This window comes from Garra rufa, chromosome 20 (assembly GCF_049309525.1).
Source record: "Garra rufa chromosome 20, GarRuf1.0, whole genome shotgun sequence".
Lineage (NCBI taxonomy): Eukaryota > Metazoa > Chordata > Actinopteri > Cypriniformes > Cyprinidae > Garra > Garra rufa.
The window spans coordinates 18,016,998-18,043,130 of record NC_133380.1 but is presented as its reverse complement, the minus strand read 5'-3'; the positions used below and the strand labels follow the sequence as shown (position 1 = coordinate 18,043,130).

Here is a 26,133-nt window from a genome sequence, read left to right as displayed (position 1 = left end):
TAATTGTGAAAGCATCCAAGATCTTAAGCATTATATATGTACTATACATAAACAGTACAGTCTTTGTTTGTATTGTCATCATTGTAGAAGTATGTTCTTCACTGGCAGCCATATCATTCCAATGAGGAAATATAAACGGAGTGTACTGAAGTAACCATTCTGACCTTTAGAGGATGCTGTTGTCATTACGACGAGGCCTATTTGTGAACAAACTCTGTCATTTTCACTTTTTCTCTAATTTCTCAGTCTCTCTGTGTGCTCATTGGGTCCCTTCACCTGCATGGAGTGGTTTTCCATTAGTGAGAAGCATAAGCAGTTCGAAAAGGGAGGGATTGAGTGCATATTTATAATGCCACACCAAATGCTTCCCTGACACAGTGAAGCGTGACTGTGAAAATGGATTATCGTGCAGAATCCAGCCAAACACTGTCAAGAGTGTGCTGCACCAATGCTGACGTTAAACAGCTTAAAATCACAACATGAATTGCACCTGAATCACTGTAGAGATTTCATTTTTTTCATTCCCTGAATGTCAACCCGTTTCTTGAATAACTGTCTTTTTTAATCCTTTCTTCAGGATTTACTGTTTTGGAGTGAGATATCTTTTACTAAAGGATTGAAGGGAACTAATTAAAAGTAATTGGAAAATCTGAATCGATCTAGCCGACCAGTCCTAAGTGTGGTGTGATTAAAGCTGTCTTCTACACCCAATCAGACAAATCAATGTTGTTTGGTCAATTGTGTTTCCTAGTGGACTTTAAAGCAGGGCAATAAGTGCTAAAGTGATAGATCACCAACATTTTTTTAAATCTGTAATTTATTCACCCTCATATTGTTTCAAACCAGAAATGGGTTTCATTAGCTTTTATTGTATATTTTTTATTGTATGTAATTGGAAATGTTCATTTCGAAAATGAAATTCTATAATTTTTTACCCTCAAGTTGTTCCAAATCTGAATGAGTTTCTTACTTCTGTTGAACATATATATTTTGAAGACTGTTGGTAGCCAAATAGTTGCTGGTAGCCATTGACTTCCATAGTATTGGGGGGAAAATACTGTGGAAGTCAGTGGCTACCTTAAACTGTTTGCTTATCAGCATTCTTTCATTCAAAAAGAAATCGGGTGAGTAACTGAGTAAATGATAACAGAATTTTAATTTTCCCCAGATCTATTGAAGCCCATTTCTGCCATTGAATTAAAAAAAAAAAGGTAATTGTGACATTTATCTCACAATTCTGACCTTTTTTCAGAATTGCGAGATATAAAATCTCTTTTGCAAGAAAAATGTCAGAATTGCAAGTTTTTATCTCGGAATTCTGACTAGATTTCTCGCAATTGTAAGTTTACATCATGCAATTCTGAGGAAAAAAGCCAGACTCTGACGTTATAACTCACTATTGAGTTACTAATTTATGTCCCCCAGTTCTGACTTTTTCTTGCAATTGAGCTACAAACTCGCAGAAATTAAGTCAGAATTGCATGATATAAACTCACAATTGCGAGTTATAAAGTCAGAATTGAGAGACAAATTTATTTATTTTCTCAGAACTGCGGGTTTTTTGCGAATTAGGTCAGAATTGTGAGATATCAACTCACAGTTCTGAGCGTCTTTTTTCCTCAAAATTGGACTTTATAACTTGCAATTGCAAGTTTATATCTCACAATTCTGAAAAAAGTCAAAATTGCAATAAAAAAGTCAGAATTGCAAGTTTTTATGTCAGAATTCTGACTAGATTTCTCGCAATTGTAAGTTTACATCATGCAATTCTGAGGTAAAAAAGCCAGAATTGTGACTCTGTCTCGCAATTCTGACATTATAACTCACTATTGCGAATTTATGTCCCCCAGTTCTGACTTTTTCTTGCAATTGAGCTACAAACTCGCAGAAATTAAGTCAGAATTACATGATATAAACTCACAATTGCAAAGTTATAAAGTCAGAATTGAGAGACAAATTTATTTATTTTCTCAGAACTGCGGGTTTTTTGCGAATTAGGTCAGAATTGTGAGATATCAACTCACAGTTCTGAGCGTCTTTTTTTCCTCAAAATTGGACTTTATAACTTGCAATTGCAAGTTTATATCTCACAATTCTGAAAAAAGTCAAAATTGCAATAAAAAAGTCAGAATTGCAAGTTTTTATGTCAGAATTCTGACTTTATTTCTCGCAATTGTAAGTGTATAGCATGCAATTCTGAGAAAAAAAGCCAGAATTATATATTATTATATAGAATTATATACAGACCATATCTCGCAATTGTAACTCACAATTGCGAGTTTATAGCACGCAATTCTGAACTTAACTCGCAATTGTGAGTTTATATCTCACAATTCTGAGAAAAAAGTCAGAATTGCGAGTTTGTATCAGGTAATTCTGAGAAAAAAAAAGTCAGAATTGTGAGAGAAAAAGTTGCAATAACCATTTTTAAAAAATGGTTTATTCAGTGGCAGAAATGGGCTTCCATACAAATCTCTGGTAACATATAATAGAGCTTTATATGTGAACATCGGCTGCATTTTAATCCTCTGCAGTAGTGGACAGCAGAAAAAAATGTGTGAAACTGGAGATCTGTGACCTGACTGATATCTGCATTTGGCCTCTTTCTGTTGTCCAAATCATCCCCACATGCTGCTAACCATGAACACATTGCAAGGTGAGGTCTTTTTTAAACAGGGAGGGTTGGTAATTCATTACCTGTCATGACAACACCTCTCAACGACAACCCACCCCTCGTGATAGATTAAAGGGGGATTTCAAGGGGAATGACTTGGCAACTGTGCTCAACTCTGCTAATTGTAGGTTTGTCTTCCTCTATTCCCCCGTCCCTGCGTATTTTAAATGATGCAAGTTTGTTTGCCCTTTGAATCACTCTAACCTTCACAGTGTGCCTGTGCATATGTGTGCATAAGTACATTTTAGCATATATCTTCATGCTGTTGTGGTTAGATAATCTAAAACTGACTTTCGGAAATGATCTGACCACCGCGCATTCAGTGTGAGTCTCAAAAGAGTTCATTCTGCAGTTGCTCAGATTTCAGTGTAGCATTATAGGAAATAGACGCCCTTTAGTTGTTCTGCTTTAGGAGATAAATAAATAAAACAGGCAGTAAATTAAGGGTGGGCTCTGTGGAGGAAGCTCATTTCATGGCCCAGTGTGTGTGTGTTGGATAATACGTAGTGCTGAGATTTTAGGGTGTGTTTGGAGCAGATTGCCTGTGGGCTCCCCTACTGTGTTGCTGCAGCTGCTAAACAGGAGAGGAGGGAGAAGAGAAGATTTAACCTCATCGTCAGAGGAGCACAGAGGCCAACTGCACACCCTCCCTCTCCTTTACACACTCAAGCAGGACAGGCAGCTGAAAAGCACATACACTTACATGTATATTTATGATCACACCACAAGAGCAAGTGAAAACATTTTACTTTACACTGCAGTGTAAGTGCTGCTTGTTAAAGGGGACATATCATTTAAATCTGACTTTTTCCTTGTTGAAGTGCTGTAATCAGGTCCCCGGTGCATCTACCAACTCAGAAAATGTGAAAAAAGACAACCCAGTAACTTTGTTTTAGTAAGACTTTCTCTGCAAGCATGTAAAAAATTAACTGCTCAGATTTCTCTCTCCTTGTCACAATGTTAAGGGGATCTTATTATAATATTTCGCCTCTTAATCTGCATGTTTCCACCCACGGCGCCACCATTTTGTTTCAACAAGCGACAACGGTGTACCAGTTCTAACACCATGGTAAAGTATGAGCAAATGCACGTAATACAATAAAAGCACGCTAACTGTTCTGTCATTGGCTGCACAGACGAGCTCAGAACACTATTTAGAGTCCCAGAGAGAGACAAGAGAGCAGTGGATTTATTGATTTATTTATGGTATATTACGCTGCTGCCACACATATCTAAACATGCAATTTCTTTCCCAGCTGTTTATCTTCACAGATGTAAACGACTGTTTTTGTAACTCGTGTGTTTTTTTAACATAAACTTGTGTGTATTAGACAGTTTAAGCGCAATAAGACATGAAAGAGAAGTTTAGTTTAGTTAGGGTGACCATACGTCCTCTTTTCCACAGACATGTCCTCTTTTTGGAAAAAAATGAGTCCGGCGTGGATTCCTAAATCGCCCAAAAATGTTGGGGATTCGGCCTTTGCTTTCTATAGTCGGCATTCATTGTGTGCGTTTTTGTATTAAAGCCTTGCACTGAACTGTTTTCCTAATCCCGCTTCCGCAAACATTCTAATATTGAATATAATTTTCGCGCTATCAATATGCGGAGTATTTAAATGGCTTTGGTTGCAACTTGTGTTGGATGTAGGGTTGCCAAATCCGCATTTTTTCCGTGGAATTGGGCTGATTTAAAACTGTTGCGGCAGGATGATTTGAAATATTGCATAAATTACTTTTGACTGAAATGCTTGTGTTGAAACATTTTGCATTGTACCTGTGATAAACCTGTGGTAGATATTAGATTTGTGAAGGATGGCCACTGTGATAAGAAGCTTTTTTAGCTATGTTTATGATCTGCATAACGGTGACTGTGAAATAGATATTTTGATACCAAAACTAGGACCCCTCCACCCCCCGTTCCACGTCCTCTATTTTTATAAACTAAAATATGGTCACCCTAGTTTAGTACTCACATGCCATGTAACATCCTCTTTCTGTGCGCGTGCTTCAGATATGTGTGTGCTCAGAAGATCCTGTATAAGAAGTTTAAACGGATATGGCTTTAAAATGCATAAATTCAGCATGATAGACATGATAATAAAAACCAAACAGATGTTTTTAAGCAGAGTATCTGAGGCACAAGCTGTAAAGGCCTAGGACCATACATTTAAAACGAAATATAAAGTGTCTTATTTTCCATGATCCAAAGGTATTTTCTCCACCCCATCAGATCTGCAGTCCGTTGAGAGCACCATTATGGAATTAAATGGCATTCTAAAGCAGACTGGATCTTCTTCTGTGTCAGAAAGACAGGCCAGCTATTCAGTGGCACGCTCACACACTGCTCTCATCCAGCACAGAGCAAATTGTGCATGAAATTGGTTCAGAAAACATGAACTGGAACGATCCCATCTTCAGCCCTTTTTTGCTAGGTCTGCAAAAAGCGTGTTGGCTGTTTAATTACAAAGTATTAACGCGCCAGTGTTGCATGATGGGTGAGTCAGCTACCGATTGGCTCGCACCATAAATAACCACGGCTGTGTTGCTAAAACATGACAAATGTTGGTTGTAAAGTTCAAATCATATGTGGCAGTTCAAAAAGCTTGCCAGGGCTTTCGTGGAAACTATTAAGTGCACATTTATTGTATGGTCTTTCTTTGGATAGCATGATAAATGACTTCAGCATGTTCACCTAAGGGAGCAGTGATGCAGTGCAGATATCTAGTAAATGAACAGAACAGCATGACCATTTGCCAGAGAAAAGAGCATGAAGATTATTTTGACGTTATGCAAGCCCTTTTTTGCTCCAGACAAGATGTTTTAGCTGTTCCTTGCTTCAAAAGATGTATTCCTGTTTTGAAGGTGCACGCTTGTAATTTGTATACTTCAGTTCGCTTCCCAGGCCTCGTTCCGCTCAGCAGAAAACCTTAATCCCCAGCTCCAATTGCATCTTTATCTTTTTTTTTTTTCTCTCACACTCATTCCTGAGCTCAAGGTTACAGTGTCACTTGTGGAGGCGTCCTGTATGACACAAGGCTGATATGTTGGAATCGAAATTATACGAGGGCTAATCTCGTTCCTAAATGCATGTAACAAGCTATGACCTTGTTTATTTTTAAGAGGCTTATGCTTCACTAGTTATTTATTCAGACTTGTATCACACCTTGTGTTTTTGATTGTTTTAAATTAGAGAGGAATTTAAATGAATGATAATCAGTGGCTGATTTTGGGGAACATTACCTTCCCAAAATAATGTTCTGATGGCATATTGTTCATTAGCGTTAGTTATGAGTTTTTTTTTTGTTTTGTTTTGTTGTTTTTTTTTAATCAAAAGAAAAATTCATGTCCAGTCACATTTTCTTGGTTAAACAGTACTTACACTTAAAAAACCCCAAAATAAATTCTTGTGAATAAATTTGTGACCAGTGCCTGCAAAATGAGTTGGAATGTGTACATTCTAATTTTGAGCTACAGGCAAATAAAGTGAAGTTTTGGTATTTTTATAAAAACATTTTTTTTTTTTTTTTTTGAATTTGCAGTTTTCACAAAAATAAGTTAATTAAGCCCTCTTCTAGTGATCCCCAATGCTTTTCTAAGAGGAGTACATTTTTTCTGTTCTAAAAGAAGTAAATTTTTTCTGCTCACTCATGAAAACAAAATGATTGAGCTGACTGACAAACACGTGCCTCTCTGAGAGTTCGCAATCTACCTATAAAGTACATAATTGCAAAATATGTCTTGACGAGATTCACACAAACATAATCTTACATTATGTTTATGTCTTACATGAATATTTGGTTAATGGTTGGGAAAAAAATCTGATGTGCAACATTATATTAGATCCATGCATTGCAGTAGATCTTAATATAGATCTATCTCAATGTTAATCATACATTAAAAGAAAAGATGGAATCACTCGTTTCTCTTGATTAAACTACTGTTTATTTGCATCTTTGTTCTTATTTTTAATAACAAAGATAATATAAAATAGCTATATTTTGATTAGTAATATAGCAGTTATTGATAAGAAAAGAATTGGAGGCAAATATATAATGTTGCTTGGTAATTTCGCTTTGGTCTCTTCAGAAAACCTAAACTTGATTTTTTTTAGCCTATTCCAACATTTTGAAAATAAATTGAACTCATTTTTGAAAAATTGCTCATTCTGACTTATTTTGCCAGCATGTGACCACATTTTTGCATTAACAGTGGAATCAAAATTCTATTAATTAAAGCCAAAGCTACAGTTAGTGTTTTTAAGAACTTTACATTTATTCCAAAAGAATAACTCAAGGCAGTAACAACTTATTTTATTTGTGAACTTTGTTAAGATATTCTTTTTATTAGTTAACTTTTAACAATTTTTTTGGATTATAGATCGTCAAAGATCGGTAAATATTGGTCACAGACATGTAGATTTACTTTAAATTTCACCAAGCTGATTATTCACTAAAAACTCCCACGGATCATGTTTTCAGGCCCTTTTAAGTCTTTGACGTAACAAAGTGTGTAAGTTGTTTACTTACTTTTTGAAATCAGTCTTCAGTCTATTATATTGTCATTCAGACTGATTTTGCGAATGCAGAACATGCACAAACACGAGGCGGGATTTATCGCATAAAACAATCACAGTCGATCATAACTAGTTATATCCAATCATATCGTGATGGAGGCATTGCCTCCTCTCATGTGACTCTCTACCATTCATTCTCAATTACCCCCCACCAAACTCACCGCATGCTTTAGGGGGTCTGTAAAAAATCTGTGGGCTCAGAGGAGACGAGAGAGAGAGAGATTCAGACTGCCACTGTAACCTACTGGTGTCACTGTTGGACAGTGTTTCATTAGAAAAACGACTGTTTTATTTTTGTACTGCAAATTTTTTTTCTCATCCAGTATTTTGAGGAGGCACTGCCTCCATTGCCTCCTCTGAAGAAATGCCACAATTTTAATCTATGATTTTGACAGAAAAACACAAAACACTCAAATACTATAAAATAGTTAGTCTAACTCTAATTTCTGATTCAGTGACACTTTTCAAGTTACTGAACAGTAACTCATATCTCTCTATATTACTTACTCTTTATAAGAGGAATAGTTCATTCGAAAATAAAAATTTGTTGAAAATGTAGATAATTTTAGAAAATATTCATTTTAATTAATGTGTCCATATTTAATGTAAGTTGTAATCTAACAATTTTAGTCTTTGATTTTTAATAGTTTGCCTTAGACTTAATTAATAACAACAACAACAACAACACTGACCAACTGACACATTTCTGCCATTGCATGTTATACACAACCGTACATCCTTGAATATTGCAGATTGAAAAGATCTTTAGATATCTTAGAGGAAATTCATATTCAGATGCACAGCAAGCAGAAGGGATGTGGTTTGAAAAAAATGTGACCTTTGGCAGTGAAACAAAAGAAACAAAACTAAAAAGCCAAATTCATTCTTGCAAGATGATTTGCATTTAAAAAAAATGAGAAGAATCTGTCCATCTGTCTGATGGCCACATTTACCACATCTGTTATAATTAGTTTTCTTTTTAAATTTTCCTTTTTAATTTATATTTTCAAATAAAAAAAAAAATCATGTTGTACTGCTCTGTTATTTTTATATGACCTTTTTGTAAATGTCGCTACCTACACAAGTACTACAGGCCTGCTAAAACAATGTAAATGCATTGAATAGGACAACTATATGAATTATTCTATGTCATATTACTTTGAAGTAAGTCTTTTAACATCCTCCTTTTGCTAGAGTACATATGCTCCACTAGCGCAAATCATCTTAGACCTAGATGCAGCCTTGCTAAAAATACCATATAAGTGGTCTCAGCAATTGCTCTTATATCACACACCACATTTGATCAAAAGAGAAAGCAGAAGGGCTGCTTAAACAAACATCTTCCTACGCCAGCCCAGTGCCTCTAGTATATATTTTCCAATTAATTTCGAAAATGCGCATCCAGGCTAATGCCACGTGGGTGAAGTGTAAAACAGGGATCCGTGTAGCAAGTAGTTGTTGTAAGGATTTAATGTTGTGGATGTATTGAGGTTAATCTGTCTCTCTCACTAAACCTATGGTGGCCTGCTGAGAGATCAAAACACCCGGAGAAGATGAGAGATGAGGCGGGCACTTTATGTAACTCTGTGCTTTCTTACATACACCCAAACCACTATGTGTTCCTAAATCAACAGTTAAAAGCCCTCTTTCTGTGTTAAATTAGCTTATTTTTATTATTAAAACTAGCAGATGCCTAAAACTCAAGCATCCTTTTTACAGAGGCTAAAACCTGGTTTAGGGAAATCCAGAGCCTGCATTTTAGCTTAAACCTATTGAGAAAGGAGATAAACCCAACAGAGTACACAGGATTAGCAAGAATCCACTGAGAGCTGCGGAGAAAGAGCCACCGAATGGATGGGCAAATGGACTCAGAGTGCTAGATATCCAACCTGCTTACAACTAGGTCTGCGTAATGACTGCTAATACAAATTTCACCATGTTGATACCCAATTTAAAACACTTGCCGCTGTGTCAGTAACCGTTTCTCAGTGGGAAAAGACAGTCAAAGTCTTATTTTAAAGCATTCGTGACTTCCATTTGGGGCAGAGTAATTGGTAACCACAGGGAGAGTGTGTGTGTGTGTGTGTGTGTGTGTGTGTGTGTGTGTGTGTCAAGAAAGAAAAAAGTCTTAGCTACCGTGTGTTTTAGTCAGGCTTGTGTGAACAAAAGATAAGCTGTGGCCTACAAACCTCTCCGAGTAAGACTCGTATCTCTGGCAGCACCAGCCACCCAGGTGGAGAGGATATGTGTGTGGGTTGCGTGCGTTCGAGCGATCAAAACGCACTCTGTCTTTCTGGTGGCGAGGGGTGCTGAAAGCCTGCTGATTCCCCAGACTTCACCTTGCCAAACTGACTTCACAGTCTCTGTCCTTGCCAGACGTACCTCAACATTTTCTTAGCACGTTTGCTGTCGTGCCATAAGCGGTTATACGCGTGTGAGGGATTCGCAGAGGTTAAATTTGTCTTGCTGAGTGCCCTGGAGAATACGCAGCAACGCTCCACTTTCTGCCCTCATGTATCATGGACAAAACAGTAATCACATGAACATCCACTCTAGGGACTTTTAATGTGACTTATTAGTTTTGAAGGATGATAGCAGAACATTTAGCCACTTCCTCATTTATCACGAAATGGTTTAGCGTGCGTGTGTTAACGTAAGTGTATGTTGTCGGTGTTTGAGCATTTGTAATATGTGAGAATATTTATCTGGCGGTGAGCCTCTAAAAAAAATGCCCTGTGCAGTGACAAGGTCAGAGATGGAGAGGAATAACTGGGTTAGTGCCAGGAGCATGTTGCCAGATTGCGTGTGTCCATCCTGTTGACGCAAGGCGTGAGTAGACAGGGAATGCTAATGTAAGAGTAACCACCCTGTCTGTCTGCATTTCCACTCAACTGTGAGGCATCTGGAGTCTTTAAAGGGGTCATATCTTACACTTTTTATTTATGTCTCTTGAGGTCCACTTATGTTAAAGTTTTTGCCAAAATGGGTGTAATCTTTTGTGATAATTTTGTGCCTCCAATACAGTTAATCCTCCAATACAGTTAATGCAAAAATGAAAATTGTCATCATTTACTCACCCTTACATTCAAACCTTTATGACTTTCTTTCCTCAGTGAAACACTGAGACATTTTAAAAAGTATATATATATTTTTTTTGTCTGTAAAATGTCAATAGGGGTTAAAGGAACTGTATGTAAGAAATGTATTTTAGTTAATCATAAAATGGCCCTGACATGTCACTAGACATTAAGAAATCATGTTCATTTCAAATACTTATATCGCTGACAACAGTGGTCCGGCCAGGATATTGTCATTTAAAAGTGAAAGTTGCAGCCCACAACTGATGTTATTGTTGTCATTTTGTGTTTTGGCCTGAGGCTCCACCCTCCAGCTATCTACCAATCACGAAGTCAGTAGAGTTTCGTCATCCGGGTTGCCAGCTCTGCTCTAGTTACAGCTGCAGCTACGAACGTGTCGGATAAAACATGTATAACGTTACGAAACCTAAAAGACCTCGTTATGAATCCAAAATACGTCGTGACAAAGTCCGAAATAAAACAAGGATTTGTAAAGGAGATACCTTTGAAAGATGGAGACGGCTGAAAACGGATCCTGCAGCTTAGCTGGCAACCTCGAGTCAGGGGGGAGGGGGAGGGGATACACCGTTCTACAATATTTTGAAAGTGATTGCAGTACCAGTTTTGGCCACAATCCTACATACAGTTCCTTTAAATGTTGTTTAGACTCTAGCATTCCTCACAATATCTTATTTTGTGTTCCATAGTAAAGTAAGTCATTTTTAGTTTTTGGTGAACTGTGCAAATACACAGGATGTTTTTGATGTGTAAAAGTACGGAGCTCCAAACAAGACATGTGGGGGGAAAACAAGAAATTGTGGCCAGTTACAGAGCAGTCGTACCAGAGTTTGTTTGTTTGTTAATCGAACCAAACCTCTCAAACGTAAACACCTTTAAAGGGTTACTCCACTCCAAAATTAATGTTTTGTCATTAATCACTTATCCCCATGTCGTTCCAAACCTATAAATGCTTTATTCATCTTTGTAACAAAATTTAAGATATTTTGGATGAAAACCGGGAGCTTTTTGACTGTCAAATTGACTGCCAAGTAAATAAGACTGTCAAGGCCCAGCAAAGTATGAAAGACGTCGTCAAAATAGCTGTGAGAATATTATAAAAAAATAATGAATTTATTTAACAATTTGTCTCCTCTGGTCACCGTAGGGCCATTTTGGAGAGTATCCACTGTTTTGTGTCAGCCGCAACCATGGGCGACATTAGGGGGGGGCAAGGGGGGGCAGTTGCCCCCCCTGTGGTTAGTCATGGAATCCTCGACAGCCCCGCTGCAACTGCTTTAGCCAAGCTTAGGCTCGGTTGTACTTGGGAACTAGACGGTGCTATGTAACCCTCAAACGAAAGCAAAGCAATTGAAGATCTGGCAAACTATCCAACGTGTTTTTGCAGCGTTGAGCAATGTAGCCAATCACAGACATATCTGTTGTTTCCGAACAATTAGAAACACTTGTCAGAATTCACTCACTGCTGAAAGCGCCTCGGTTTTTATTAAGTGCCGTTTTGTGCGCTCGTGAATCATCTTATGAGTGTAGACGCGATGTAAATAAAATATTAATTGTGTAGTTTAGAGAGCTTTATTAATTATAACGGGATTTTGTGAGATCTCTATGAATTTTTAGTGATAATAAGGGGAGCGTGCTTTGCACTTTCCAGGCTATAATCCATTTAGAATTTGTATGAAACTTTCGTTTTTCGGCACATGCAAGATGATGTGTTTTGGGAGTGACATTTGCATATTTACGCTGGGTTTATTCTCGAAATAACGGTGAAGCAATAGACGGGATAAAAATATATTTTCCCCTTCTCCCAAAACAACTTACTGTTTCAGCTATAAAATAGTTCATTTTTGTATGTAATGGTAAAATGTTTATATTTAGTTTCGTTTTTTATTTAGCTAATTTAGAAAAACGCTTGGAGCATTTTTTATTCGTTAAAAATATATATATTTGAAAATGAAATCTATAGATATAAAACAGTTCAAGTATAAAACAATGGTAGTTTAAACGTTACAGATACATGTGCGCTATATGCGCATAGTTTGTGCAGAAAGTGGAAGCTAAAGCTTGCAGGACATCGAGGCACCAGCGCAATCACTTGCATTTTTTTCATTGGAAGCAATTTAAAATTATCCGTCATTTTTGCTCACAAAGTACGAGTAATACATCGAAAAAAACGTTACAGCATTTTTATAAAATAAAGAAAACAAAAATTATGTGCTTTCTGCCGTCTGGTTCTTGAACAGGAGTGCTTAACAAAATGAAGCGAAATGCATGCCTCACAGACATAATAAATACATTTATAGAAAGCTTTAAATTATTACTTAACGAAATAAAACAAATCAAAAGCACAAACTCTTTCATGTAATCCGTAAAGATGAATTTCTCTCTGAAGACGCGTCCAAAAAGGAGATTGCGACACTGACTCAGAATACACAAATTAATTAATAAATAATTCATTTATGTCCTTACTCTTTCCTCGACACATTCATTGTTATTTATTTTTGCCGGTGCTTGGGGTGAGTTTTAGCCTATTGTGTGCGCTTGAACGCGGATTCAGCTGCGCTAAAGCACACTAAACGGTGTCTGAGTCGGTCTCAAAAGTGAAAGCGAAAGTGAAGTTTCGTGTTGTTTCCACCAGCGCGGCATTTTTTTTCTTCACCATAATTGATGGTTGTCTAAATTATGAAAATAAGGAGAAGCCTAAAACAGGCCCGATGCCGGCCCGGGTCTGAACTATGGCGTGAAAATTGGCCCGAAGCCATAGCCCTGGGGTGTAAAAAAAAGTCAGGGCCCATCGGCCCGGGCTGAAGTGCAGCGCTTTAATTGACTGTTTTGATGTGCTGCAATACCGTAGGGCACTGTTTTAATGCTTACATCTGATTTTTTTTTCTTGCCCCCCCTGACTCAAGAGTCAAATGTCGCCCATGGCCGCAACACACGGATACGTTTTCTACGTTCATTTACACTTTGATTCGAATGAAAACAGCATATCCGTGCAACGCTGTTTGCGTCCAAAGGATACTCTCCAAAATGGCGCTACGGTGACGCGCAGGAGACAAATAGAGTAATTAAGTAGTTATGTTTGTTTTCTTTGTGTACAAAATATTCTCATATCTTCTTAAAATTATAGGTGAACCACTGATGGCAGATGGACTATTTTGATGACGTCTTTCATACTTTTCATTGCCCCACAGGTGTTTATTAGGGTTCAGGTCTGGAGACATACTTGGCCACCCCATCACATTTAGCTTCCTCAGCAAGGCAGTTGTCATCTTGGAGGTGTGCTTGGGATCGTTATCATGTTGGAAAACTGCCGTTCTGCCTAATTTCTGAAGGGAAGGCATCATGTTCTGCTTCAGAATGTACAGTACATAATGGAATCCATGTTTCCCTCAATGAACTGCAGCTCCCCAGTACCAGCAGCACTCATGCAGCCCCAGACCATGATGCTACTTCCACCAGGCTTGACTGTGGCCAAGACACAGTTTTCTTGGTACTCCTCACCAAGGCATTTATTACAAGTTTATCTTAGTCTTATCAGACCATAGGACATGGTTCCAGTAATTCATGCTCTTGGACAGGTTGTCTTCAGCAAACCGTTTGCAGGATTTCTTGTAAGCCAGCTTCAGAAGAGACTTCCTTCTGGGAGGACGCCCATGTGCGGTGTATGGTCTGAGCATGGACAAGCTGACCTTTTACTTCTGCAACCTTTGAAGCAGTGCTGGCAGCACTCATGCATCTGTTTTTTGAAGCCAGGTTCTGCACCTGACACACAAAACGAGTGTTGAACTTCGTTGATTGAACCTTGCAAGGCCAGTTCCGAATGGAACCCATCTTGGAAAACATCTGTATGACCCTGACCACTGTAGTGTAACTCGGTTTCAGGGTGTTACTGAACCTCGAATAGCCTTGGCCATCATTGTAGAGACTGGTTAGCTGTTTTGTCATAAGCAACAAGAGTGAATTAAATAATAGGATACAAACAGGCTGATAAGGTTAGAGCAGTGTGATGGTCAGCTTGTCCCTAGACACAATTCTACTGACTTTTACCTGAGAAGATATTGCTGCTTTGTTTTGGAATATTAACTTTTCCCTTCTTTATTTTTCATAACCTGAGAATGTGGCAACACATTCCTGGGGTTACACCGCAACGGAAACATGATGAGAAAACATCAGAAAGTCATGATAGTTCTCAGTATTTTAGCAAGAGATGGTGTTTCACTGACGATGGATAAAAAAAATATATATATATATAAATATTAATAAATAATAATAAATAAAAAAATTGGCTGGTAAATTTTCCATTGGCAGGTGTGGGGAAAAAGTTAGTTTTAGGCCCTGCTGATAACCATAAAAATGCTTAATATCATCACAGATAATTGGCCAGGCCAATAATTGGTCAATCCCTGCTTTGGTACAGTCAAACAATTACATAGATCATCTTTAAACACCCCTGCAAACCTGTGTTTATCTTCCTCCACTTTAGAGTGCAAGGCCCACATCTCAAAATCCAGTCAACCAGTGGATAGAAACAAGTTTTTGCATGTTACTTTTTTTTACTATACTGGAATGTACATAGAAATATAAAGAAGAAGGTCTGCTACTTCCATTTAATAATTGATTAATAATTTGTGGCCAGACTGTGATTTCTCATCATATGACCCCTTGACCTCTTTAAGCATGTAATTTATCAGACTGTTTCCCAGTTACCACTACTTACAAACAACTACAAATGCACACATGTAGTTATGTTAGTTCTTCAGTTTAACTGACTGAAGTGTTGTATTAATCATTCTTGCCAATTTAGAAGTTAATGAAGCAGACGTTATTGAAGCTGCTATTGTGAGTCAACTTACACAAACACGCACACATTGAGAGTTTGTGAGAGTAAATAAAGTGTCAAGACTGTAAATGCCACCCCAGGATATGAAAAGTATCAGTTTGTGACATTATAAACAACCTCTAAAGCTGTAAGATTGAAAGTGTCAGATGGTCCCTCTCTCTTCTTTACCTTTATAGTTATTTCCCTCTGTTACATATATCTGTCTGTCAGATCTTTTTTGCTTTCAGTTTCTCTGTCTTCTCCCCCTCACAAAGTCACATCACATAACTGCCTCACCTTATTTCTCCGTTGTAGTGTCGATCTGTCTTGTTAATGCTAACCCTAACTTGAGGAGACAGGTCACAGGAGTTCCTAACACAACACCAAAACAGTCTGGACAATGACTGCATTTACATGCACAGAAATGTTCCTATATTAATCAGAATTGATTCAGATTGTGATATTCAGATTATGTTTACAGAAAATCAGATTTTGTTCAAAAGAACTTAATAGTTAATGCACCAAGGATGCATTAAATTGATCAAAAGTAACAGTAAAAGCATTTGTAACTTTACAAAAAGCTTTCTTTTTGTGAAAGGTCTTTCTACCGCTTATTTAAAATACAGACTCTAAATGAACATTCATTTATTTTTGCTTATTTCTGTCCAACTGAGAGTAATTCTGGGTTAAACAGTCTAGCAATTGAGTAAACATGTTTTGGAAGGAATAGACGATGCAAAGAAAGTATCATAAATCAAAATACAGCACTGTAAAAATCTCATGACCTACATTTAGCTGTTTATTGGGCTTGTTGTCAAGGACATGAATGAGGATTAATGAGTCAAAATGACTTCAATTACTGTGCATTTAAGTACCAAAAACGCAGCATTTCCTGTAGAGCATAGCAGAAAAGCGAAATGTGTATAATAGAGTATATTGAGTATATAGTTTTAATTTATTTGGAATACACTAATAGCATGTATACAGAAATATTAAAATAGCTGTGTAACTTGTAAACAGCTTTTTCTGAGTAAACGCTTAGCTAGAGATCTTAATTGGAAAGTCATGTGCATGTAAACATGGTCAGTGTACTAGTGTGGGTGTACTTGTGAACATATCTTTGTGTTTGTGGTTGTCTTTATGTTTAATGTGTGAGAGGCCAAGTATCTCCACACCCCCTCGAAATCTCCCATTACAGTTTCCTCCTGGCACTGTGGGGCCCTCTCTCTGTGCCACACCGTTCTCTGTCCAACTGTCTGGAGACATGGCTGGAGGGGACAAGCAGTCCAGATCTGTCCATCTGCATGTCCCCATGGCCCCTCAAATCCCTACTTAAGAGGGGACATATGACGACCTTCTGTGGAGAGCTGATTTCAGACCAATTTACTCACATTTTCATCTCAGGTTTGTTTCATGCTTCATTTGGGCTCATCGTTTTAGTCCTTTAATGAGAAAATGTGTTGGAAATACTCCTGTTTTTAGACTCAAGGACATGTTAAGCAGTGCAGAATGTTTCTGGTCCGCTAAATCTGTGCGTGCGATGCTGACTCACTCAAGTAGGCTGTCGTATCTCCAACAGCGAGGGCAGAAGCAGGTCAGAGAAACAGCATAATGCAGTACAGGAAAAAACTGGGTCTTTTTTATCTCATCCATGTCTGAAAGTTCACAAAACCAAGTCAGCCAAGCCTAACATGCCTTTTTTTCCCCTCTCGGCCTTGCTCGCCTGCCCCCATTCACCCCTGGAGAGTCATTCAGATCTCTAGTTTCCACTCACCTTCCCAAAACGGCCTCTAATCATTCCATCTCCTGCTTATCACCGCATAATTGGAGGTACAGCAATTAGTGAGCTCTAATTGATCCAAGTATGGACAACACCGGACTGACGCAGCAGTTTAGCATAGGGCTAATTCCTATTCCTGTGTAAGAGAGCGCTAGATAAATCAGAGTGAGCACAACAGCACATTTCACTCTCCGACTCTGGGAAAAGTGGCTCAACTGCGCACCATTATTGGCACATTCTCTCGTACTGGCCACTGGAAAGTGGGTTGCAGTGAAATATAAGAGTCCAATTATTCACACTGTAAACCAGCTATCTGCTTAGCCAAGCACCTAGGGAAATTCAATAAGTTGTTCCACAGACGAAGCTTGACTTTTACTGGACACAGATTTTGTAGGCATCTATCACAGAGTCGTGCAGACAAACTAGTCTGCGAGGCACCGGACAGGGGAGTAAAATAAATGGTGTGCTCTCTCAGCAGGTCTTAAAATTAAAGGGACATTGAGAGCATGTTGTATTTGGGAAGTAATGGCCTCATGCATGCACTTTTTTGCTCAAGGAGCATTATTTTTTAGCACCTCGGGTTTTGAATTGTATACTATTGGAAGGATGCCTCAAATCCTGTGTGAAAGCTGTCGCCTGTAATCCGGCTAATCCTCTCAGGTGTGGCGTTACTCACAGGCAGGTAGCTTATTGGTGATGGGGAATCAAGGCCAGGGCATCTATCAACATGCACCGGGGAAGGCAGAGTTGATTTAAGCTGTTTAAAGCTGTGAAACTGTTAAACTTTTAGGTTATTTGTACATTATACACTATTTGCTTTTGTATTTGTTCCCATAGTCTTGCCACAAGGGAAGTAGAAAGCTAGTGGTTACATTTTGAATTGTGCCCTTGGCACTTCTTAGTACCTCCACTGAGCTCTTGGGAAAGCCACTTATTCTCCATTTGCTCTGGGGTGTCACAGTGCGCTCAAATAGCCTCAATTTAGTGTTATTTAAGACAAAGATATGCTAGGGCAGCTGGCTTTATAGAAGAAGTTTAACCTTAAAGCGGGAGCATGGATTTTTTTTATTATTTTAACATATTCCTTGAGATTTACTTGTGATGTTAATAATGTTTTTTGCACAAAAAAAGAAGTATGTGGAAAAAGGATGATTGTCAACCCTCACGACCTGTTTTAATAGACGGGTCCTTTAAGGCTTTTCGGTAATCGGCCACTGTTATGATTGGCTAACATCATTGCATTAGAAACAATATCATAGCCCCCTTGCTATTGCATGTATTTTGACAACATGATACATAAAAACGTTCATTTCCAGATAAAGCATGATGAAATCATTTACTTGCAGTTTGGGATGCAGCTGCAGTCAGATCTAGTACCGTTTCATCTTTCAACAAATGTTTCTTTGTGAACTCTCCATGACACTGTGCCTCGTTTACAAAATAAAATGCTTCGATCAATCCTCAGGCACAGGTTTAAAAATAAACTATCCAATTGTTACTTATGCTGAGATCCATTTGATATCTGTACAAAGATGCGAACGAGCCCAATTGCCCAATTGATGACCGACTCAAGTGCATGGACTGTGTCAGAAAGCAAACTGGCATCTTTATACTGTATCCAGTGTAGACAAGATAGCGGCACTTTTAGTTTACTCTTCAGTGTATGGACACAACCACCCTACAATGCTAAAAATCCATTCACTCCTTTTCTAATCCCCAAAAAATCTGATGTCATACTGTTCAGGCCCCGCCCACGACCAATGATGGACTGTCCTATATTAGCATATTTCCACCTTCAAACAGTTGTACGCTGTTGTCATTTTGTCCACCATTTTCTCCGCTTGTTGGTCGCTTGTTGTCTTTAATGGACAAGCATTCAGTGAATCCTGTGATAAACTCGCCAAGATTAGAGAAGCACTCCCCAGTAAAATGACGAGCACACAACAAAAAGTTTGAATGTATTGCTGTGGTATCCACACAGATTCTTTATATCATCCTCTTTCGGCAATGAAAAGTTTATTTATCATGCATTTTTTGATTAACAACTTTGCAGACTGTTTATATTAAATGATAGCTACGTTACAAACTGCAAATGAGATATCGGAAACCCATATAACCTGCTCTTTAACCCGCATTTGCCAACATTTTATAGTTTTTACCAACTTGTGGAAAATGGGCATCTGATGTCCCCTTGTGTGGCCAGTATACATTTGTTTGGCTCTCTGCAGACATGCTGTGATGGTTTTCAAACAGGGCATGAGAGGAGAAAATGCCATAATCTGTGGTCATGATGAGTTAAACATCGCCCTTGGCTTGAGTGACTATGTGGTTCTTATATACAGTTAGGACGGAACGTCGCAACCCTTTGTCACATGTGCGTGATTCAATATAGAACTTGATGGTTCCTTAATGAATAAATATGTTTTTTTGAATTGCAACAATGATGATATTTAAATTTACACATTTCGTTTTACTACTGGACATTTTTGACAAATTTTGGCTGTTGTGTTTGTTTGTAGTGCTAAAACGTTTTCATATGTCACATGGGGTGTTTGCATGTAACGTGCTGCTGTCACTTACATGACAGCCTGCAACCTTCATGCCTGTGCGCTTTGACCACAAGAACATCTGCATCCTTTCTGAAACTCACGTCAGAGACAGAGTGGGAGAAACCCGCAGCGTTAAACAGACACACATGACGGGTCTATGTCAAATGCATGTTAGAAAACTTGCATCTACATATGGACAGCTTGCGTATGCCACACATGCCTAATTTAATTCATAAAAGTAGCTTTATGTGCATAACGGCAATTGTGCTGACGTGCATGCGTTTCATTTCCTCTGCAAGCTCTTTAAACTCACACTCACACAGACAGACAGAAAGGTCATGTGTCGACCAAAGCTGTTTATTGATGAAGGTGTCATTACACTGATAAGTCCATTAAAACGACAAACTGCGCTGCTACCATCATTATGTACACAAAAGTGCTTTCATTTCTATTTGTGCTCAGTACCTGCTATATGACGTACTATAGCACACTACGGAAGCAGACATACACATGAATTAAGCAATTCTAGCTGTCCAAACTCTAACATGTAGAAGACTTCTGTCTATTGAGAGGTTTTGTGCACAAATGTGTAGTTATTGTTCCATTTTTTTTGCAGTGCAGTGTGGTGAATAAATGATTGAAAACAATCACAAACTATTACGCACAAGCCTAAAGAGAGTTGTCCCGATGTATCATTTCAGTAACAGTTCCTAAAAGAACAGTTCTTATCTTTCACCCTCATGTTGCTCCAATCCCATATGGCTTCTTCCATTAAATACAAAAGAAGAATTTTTGAAGAATGTTTACGCAGCTCTAAGTAAACAAGGGTCTGTCAAGCTCCAAAAAGCACTGTAAATCATCATAAAATGAGTTCATACAGCCTAAAAGTCAGCCATATGGAAACTTGTATGACCACCATGGTCACCATTCACTTTCATTGTATTGGAAAAGAGCAGCTTGGGCATGTTTTTAAAAAGCAAAACACTAAAAGTGTAAGGTTATTTTAGGGTGGACTCTTCTTTTAAGAACATGATTATAGCACCGATACAATCATGACAGTATCACTTCTGCATGTGTTAAATACACTTTTTGCGTGAACTCGTACACAAAACATTGTCATACTTTTTATGCATATCCTTTGAGAATTAAACATGAGTTGTAGGTTTTGTGACCATTCAAAAGTCAACTTTTGATTGCATAAAGAATAATAATATAAAAAAAACTGAAATTAATTCCTCTAAAAATCAGAGAGTTGGACATCTAACTATGAAAAATGTAAAACAATGCATTTGAGGCAACATGGTCATAGTTTGGCCACTTATTGATTCTGAAGAATGCTTTGACTGTAGCTGATGACTCCTAATGTTGTTTCACTAGAATTTCATTTTATTGTCACATTCAGCCGATCATTGGGGATCCGACAAAAGATTTCTCACCTCACAGTCTGTAATAGCTGAAACAGCACCATGCTGAGATTATAAATAAGCTCTGGGCCTAAAAACACAGTCGCTTTGGCGAATATCAGGTCAGGAGCTGGTTTTGTTGCTGTACAAACCACTGTGTTGGTCTGTGAAGTCTTCTGTGACAGATAAGCTATAAAAATTCTTCAGTTCTGAAAGGGAAGACTGGTTTGGTGGCAATCACCGATTTTGGCAGCAGGTTTCCGACAGACATGGAAATGAGGAAGTGCATATGACAGGTTTAGCAAAGCTGAGTCTGGCCTGTGTGAAATTAGCATTGTCCTTGGTTTTCTATCCCACAGAATGCTGTTCATTAATCGCCAGCCCAGAAGTAGGAGGTGCCGACCAGATGGGTATTTTTACACTGCTTCAGTTATATACAGCTTTCTGCATTTATCACTTTGACACTAATTTGCCTGAGCCCATCTGTGATGTGTCGCTCCTGTTTTCTGGCGCTCTTGGTAAAATATCAAATAAATAAATGACCGTCAGAATTGCAAGTTTATAAAATCAAACTAATGAGAAGCAAATTGAGAAAATGTAAAAATATATGTAAACGTTTAAATAGGTGTTTTATTTACAGTTGAAAAATGCACCCAAAAGTATTGTGGCATTTTAAAATATTTAATGTTTAAAAAGGTACAACTTTGCAGATTGACCTTTGATGCTACATACAGTTCAATGACATACAATGGCCAAACGGAGTGCATCTTAGTAATGGCTGAATCAAAGCAGATCCACAGTGGGCTGATGTTTTTAGTCCTGAGTCCTTTAATCAACTGCTGGTGTTTGGTACTGTATTGGTTCAGTGTGTGACCTGATACATTTCAAGAGTGAATAGAGACAGATTTGATTGACATACGTCTTAATGCGAAGACTCGTTCCTGTGTGTGAACTTCAGGATTCCTGAAATCATTTCCCTGATGATTGTTTAAGGCCCAAGCCTTTTTACCTATTCACAAGTCCTTATTTAAAACACATGCAAACTTGATTTTGGTTTTTCATAATACAAACGATCTTTTACGTATTATGAAATTAATGCCATCCATTGCCATCAATTATTACTACAGTTTCTACAATTTTGAGCATGTAAAATGCCAACATTTCCGCTTTAAAGCACTAAATCTTTTTGCGCTATACATATATGTTGATGCAATGTTTTTACACGTTGAGAATCCTCATATTGTCGTGTTTTATGAATGAAGGCCTCGTTTCACAAACCATGTCCATCTTTCCTATCGGTCCTCATGGTTTCCCTTTTCATTTGAAACACAGATACCTGAATTACATGTGTAGTTTGACCACCGAATGTGGCGTCGTTCTAAAAACCACTTGATAAAACTAAGACTTTCGCAAACTATCACGAATTAGAAAAAATACTGATCGTACAGAACTAGTTCAGTCAACACTTTCCTACAATAAGGAAACACAAGAAGCTGGAGACTGTTTACGCCTCTGTGGTCAGTGTGACAAAAGTAGTCATTATGCAGTCCAAACAGTGAGGTTAAACCAAGAGCAAATACACAGCATGTCCCTTTCCTTTTGTGTTCCTATGCTTTGCACAGCATGCCGCTGCATCTTCATGGGTTGTCGAGAATCAGTTTATGTAAGATATGAACTGCAGGGTATGTTGTCCCTTTTCTGACAACTGTTGGTGGTAGGTAAATAATGCCGGTCTCCCGGGTGCCAACTGAACTGAAATTAATAAGAGCATACGCGTTAAAAAAAGCCCAAGAAGACGGATCCTGTTTTGAGAAATCGGGGCATTCTGTCACTTCGGTTGGCTTCGGATGGTTTCTCTGGGAGAGGAAGAAACGCTCACACACACACACAGATCATCACAGATGAATTACCTACGGGAGGCACTAGGACCTAGACAAACGATCCCTGAGAGAGTCAATGGGGGCCAGCTGGCAGACACAGATTTCTCGCCCTGATCGGGGCAGCTGCAGCCAGACTGCAGACATGACATGCATTTCAGCGAACCGGTGCGGGAGCCCCCCCCCTGCCCTCGCACGCCTCCCCACCCCGGCAGACGCTCGGTAAGCGCAGAGTCCGACCCCTGCATAAAAGCTGCTGCCTGCATGGACAGATGCACAGTTCCCTGAAAGAACCAATCCCAACCCCCCAAACCCTAACCTTAACCCCTTTTGTCCACAGTCCAAACAGTTCAGGCACACACTGATGCACACACACACACACACACACACACACACACCTGCACGCAGGGCCGATGCAGAGCTGCCTTTAAATTACACGCGAGTCTTAACGTCTGCAGCAATGGCAAGGTGATGAAAGTGCTATTACCTAATTAAAGAATATGATATGAATTATGCGTCTGCAGTGATTTCCTCTGCAAGATTACTGATGCTCTACTGGAAGTGCTGGAGGATTTAATAAATGGTGTCTCTCATCTTTTCCTTTTTTATAATTTTTACTTCAGGGTTTTAGAATATTAATGCACCAATGTTGTCAGCAGATCTCTAATATTTATGCACTTTAAAACTTCATGATTAAGAGTTTACGTCATGAAAATTACAGTGATGTATAATAAAGAGCTTGTTCACCCAAAAATGTCCTCACCCTCATGGCATTCTGTCTTGGGTAGACCACAAAAGATTCTTCTTTTGTGTTTCTTTTGTCTTTTGTGTTTTGTGATTAAATAATGATAGGATTTTCTTTTTTGGGTGAGCTGTCTCTTTGAGTTGTCTTTCGAAATCCTACTGCCCATCAGATACTTAGAGACAAGCAATTAGTTTAAGACGTTTATCGAGACAGCTGTGAAAAATTATTTTCATGTGTCTACGAATTACACCCAGCTGCCTCTGAAGAGCCTTACTGTCCTGAACAGCTCTGCAAAGCCCTGTGTGTCTGTTAGCTAAACCAACAAGATGTGACATGCTTGGAAAGGAAAGCAATAGCACTTACGGAATTCATTGAGAAAAAATAAAAACATGGAAAAAGGAGTTGTCCAAGTACAACATGGACAAAATATTTTCAAATTGGCAGCTACGCAGGCCTGACCACATTACAGAGGACTCGACTTTAGTAGGTGAACACTAGGTCTGAAATACTGGGCACGAGCAAGTCCCCAGAAATCATCTCGTTCACCTCTGGAGTGCAGTAATCTGGAAAGTCAAAATGGGATCCTGAGTTAGCATGAAATGCTTCGAAGTCCTTGTCCAGAGTGGAGCAGTCCATAGGCATACTGTTGGAAATGATATGCAAGAGTTCCTCGTCCAGTTCCTCATCTGAACACGCTGACGACACCAAAGAGGAGGAGCTGGTTGAGGATGGCGTGGAGGATCTTCCAGACGTCGACCCTCGTGGCTCGCTCGTCGTGGACTCCGGCAGAGCCTGGCACTCGTTGTCCGAGGAAAGACTGCTGGTTTGAGAGATGGGCACTTTCACTCTGAGCTCAGGAATTGGTTGCTGGTTCTCAGAGGGAACGGTAGCCTGCTGGTGAAGGACAAAGTGATTTGACGGGTTGTGACTGTCTTGCATCGTCACTGGACTTTCTATGTTTACATCCATTGTGTCGTCATCGCTCACACACTCGCTGTAGCTCTTGTATTTATTGCCGTTAAAGTTCATTTTAGGCTTGGCAGAAGCGGGTTTGATCTTTAGCCCTTTGTAGGACAACCCGGCGGATCTTCCTGAATGGGGCTTGCTGGATTTCATAGGCAACTTCTCTCCGAGTTTCACAGGAGTGGAGCACTTGCTCTTCTTCCTGGGCCGGTACTTGTAGTCGGGATAGTCAGCCATGTGCTTTAGACGCAGCCTTTCAGCCTCTTTGATGAAGGGGATCTTCTCGTAATCAGGCAGTAATTTCCAGCGCTTTCCAAGGCGCTTTGAAATCTCAGCATTGTGCATGTCAGGCCACTGCTCCATGATCTTTCGTCTCTCAATTTGGGACCAGACCATGAAAGCGTTCATTGGTCTCTTGATGTGCCCCGTTGGAGTTTTGCACCAGTTGGGGTCTTTGTTAGAAGGTACATGTCCAAACGCCTCAGCCTCGTCCTCTGCTGCCAGTCCCACGAAGACCTCTCTGGTAGAATTGCCATCCATGACTGACGAGTATTTGTGGGTCCTTTGCTGAACCATGATGCAGCACTGAGATCTATTCAGTAGGTTCCCTAGAGTCATCCATGATGAGACACTCTAAGATGCAGCAACTCATCAATTCCTGCTTTTATCCTGAAATAAATAGACTTGTCTTCAGTGACCTCTTATAAACTTACTCATATGTTAAATACAAACTTTCATTTTTCCAATGTAGTCATTTAAACATTATAGATTACTATAATATTACTAAAATAAAACGTGTATATATTTTTTTAAAACAATGTATAATTTAGTACTTACAATAGAACCGAAGAGAGCTTCTTGCTTACTATGCACAATCACTTGCTCTCCTCACATGAGCATCTCCTTTGCTGTAGCAGTTGTGAAAGTCAGAAAAAGCTGTCCAACGTCTGCCTGCTGTTTAATCACTCTGTCCTGTGTGCGAACCCTCTCTCTCAGATACTCTCTATCCTCTCAGTCACTCTCTCTATCCTCGTCTGGCGTTTCTCCTCCCTGCTCCCTCTTTGTAGGGACGCCCCCCCTCGTCTGCTGTTTTATAAACCCACACTGTAAACAGCTCAACCTTACCAGACACAGTCTCCTCCCCCTTCCACCCACCGCTCGCGTCGTGGTGTGTGTGTATTTGTGTGCGTGTGAGTTTGTTAGTGTCAGGATGGGGGGTGAAAGTTTCCATGCAGTGAGGCACAGCTACAGTGCAGCGGATGGAAGAGAGAGAGAGAGATGCTAACTGAGGAGGTGTTAAATGCTACAAGCAAAAACTTAAATTAGGACAAGACCTTCAAGGCAGACTGGCACATGTAGAAACATGTATTCATGAGTTTGTGATGTAATTCTCGGTTTTCAAAATTGGAAGTAGCACGCTTGCAGGCATGTATTCAGTGTTGGGATTTGTATGTGTTTTTTATTTTAATTAGGAAAAAATAAATGTAAAGATTTTAGGTTAAATGTTTTCAAATGTGTGAAAGTGGAAGTGTGTGTCTTCAATTATGTAACTAAATCTTTATTACCACTTTTTATTTTGTGCTATTTTTACGTTATATTATTGTTATGATTAGCAAAATATACAATTTAGAAACTTAAAACATTTTTGTGATATT

General features: G+C 39.0%; 1 protein-coding gene across 1 annotated transcript; it reads right to left on the bottom strand.

Annotated features, from left to right (window-relative positions):
- Positions 1–19,838: 19,838 nt before the first annotated feature.
- sox12 (SRY-box transcription factor 12) lies at positions 19,839–25,517 on the bottom strand. The gene is made up of 2 exons (XM_073826169.1): positions 25,316–25,517; positions 19,839–25,147 (listed from the first exon to the last, which is right to left on the bottom strand). The coding sequence occupies exon 2, from the start codon at positions 25,094–25,096 to the stop codon at positions 23,996–23,998; it is 1,101 nt and encodes a 366-aa protein (XP_073682270.1). The 5' UTR covers positions 25,097–25,147; positions 25,316–25,517; the 3' UTR covers positions 19,839–23,995.
- Positions 25,518–26,133: the final 616 nt, after the last annotated feature.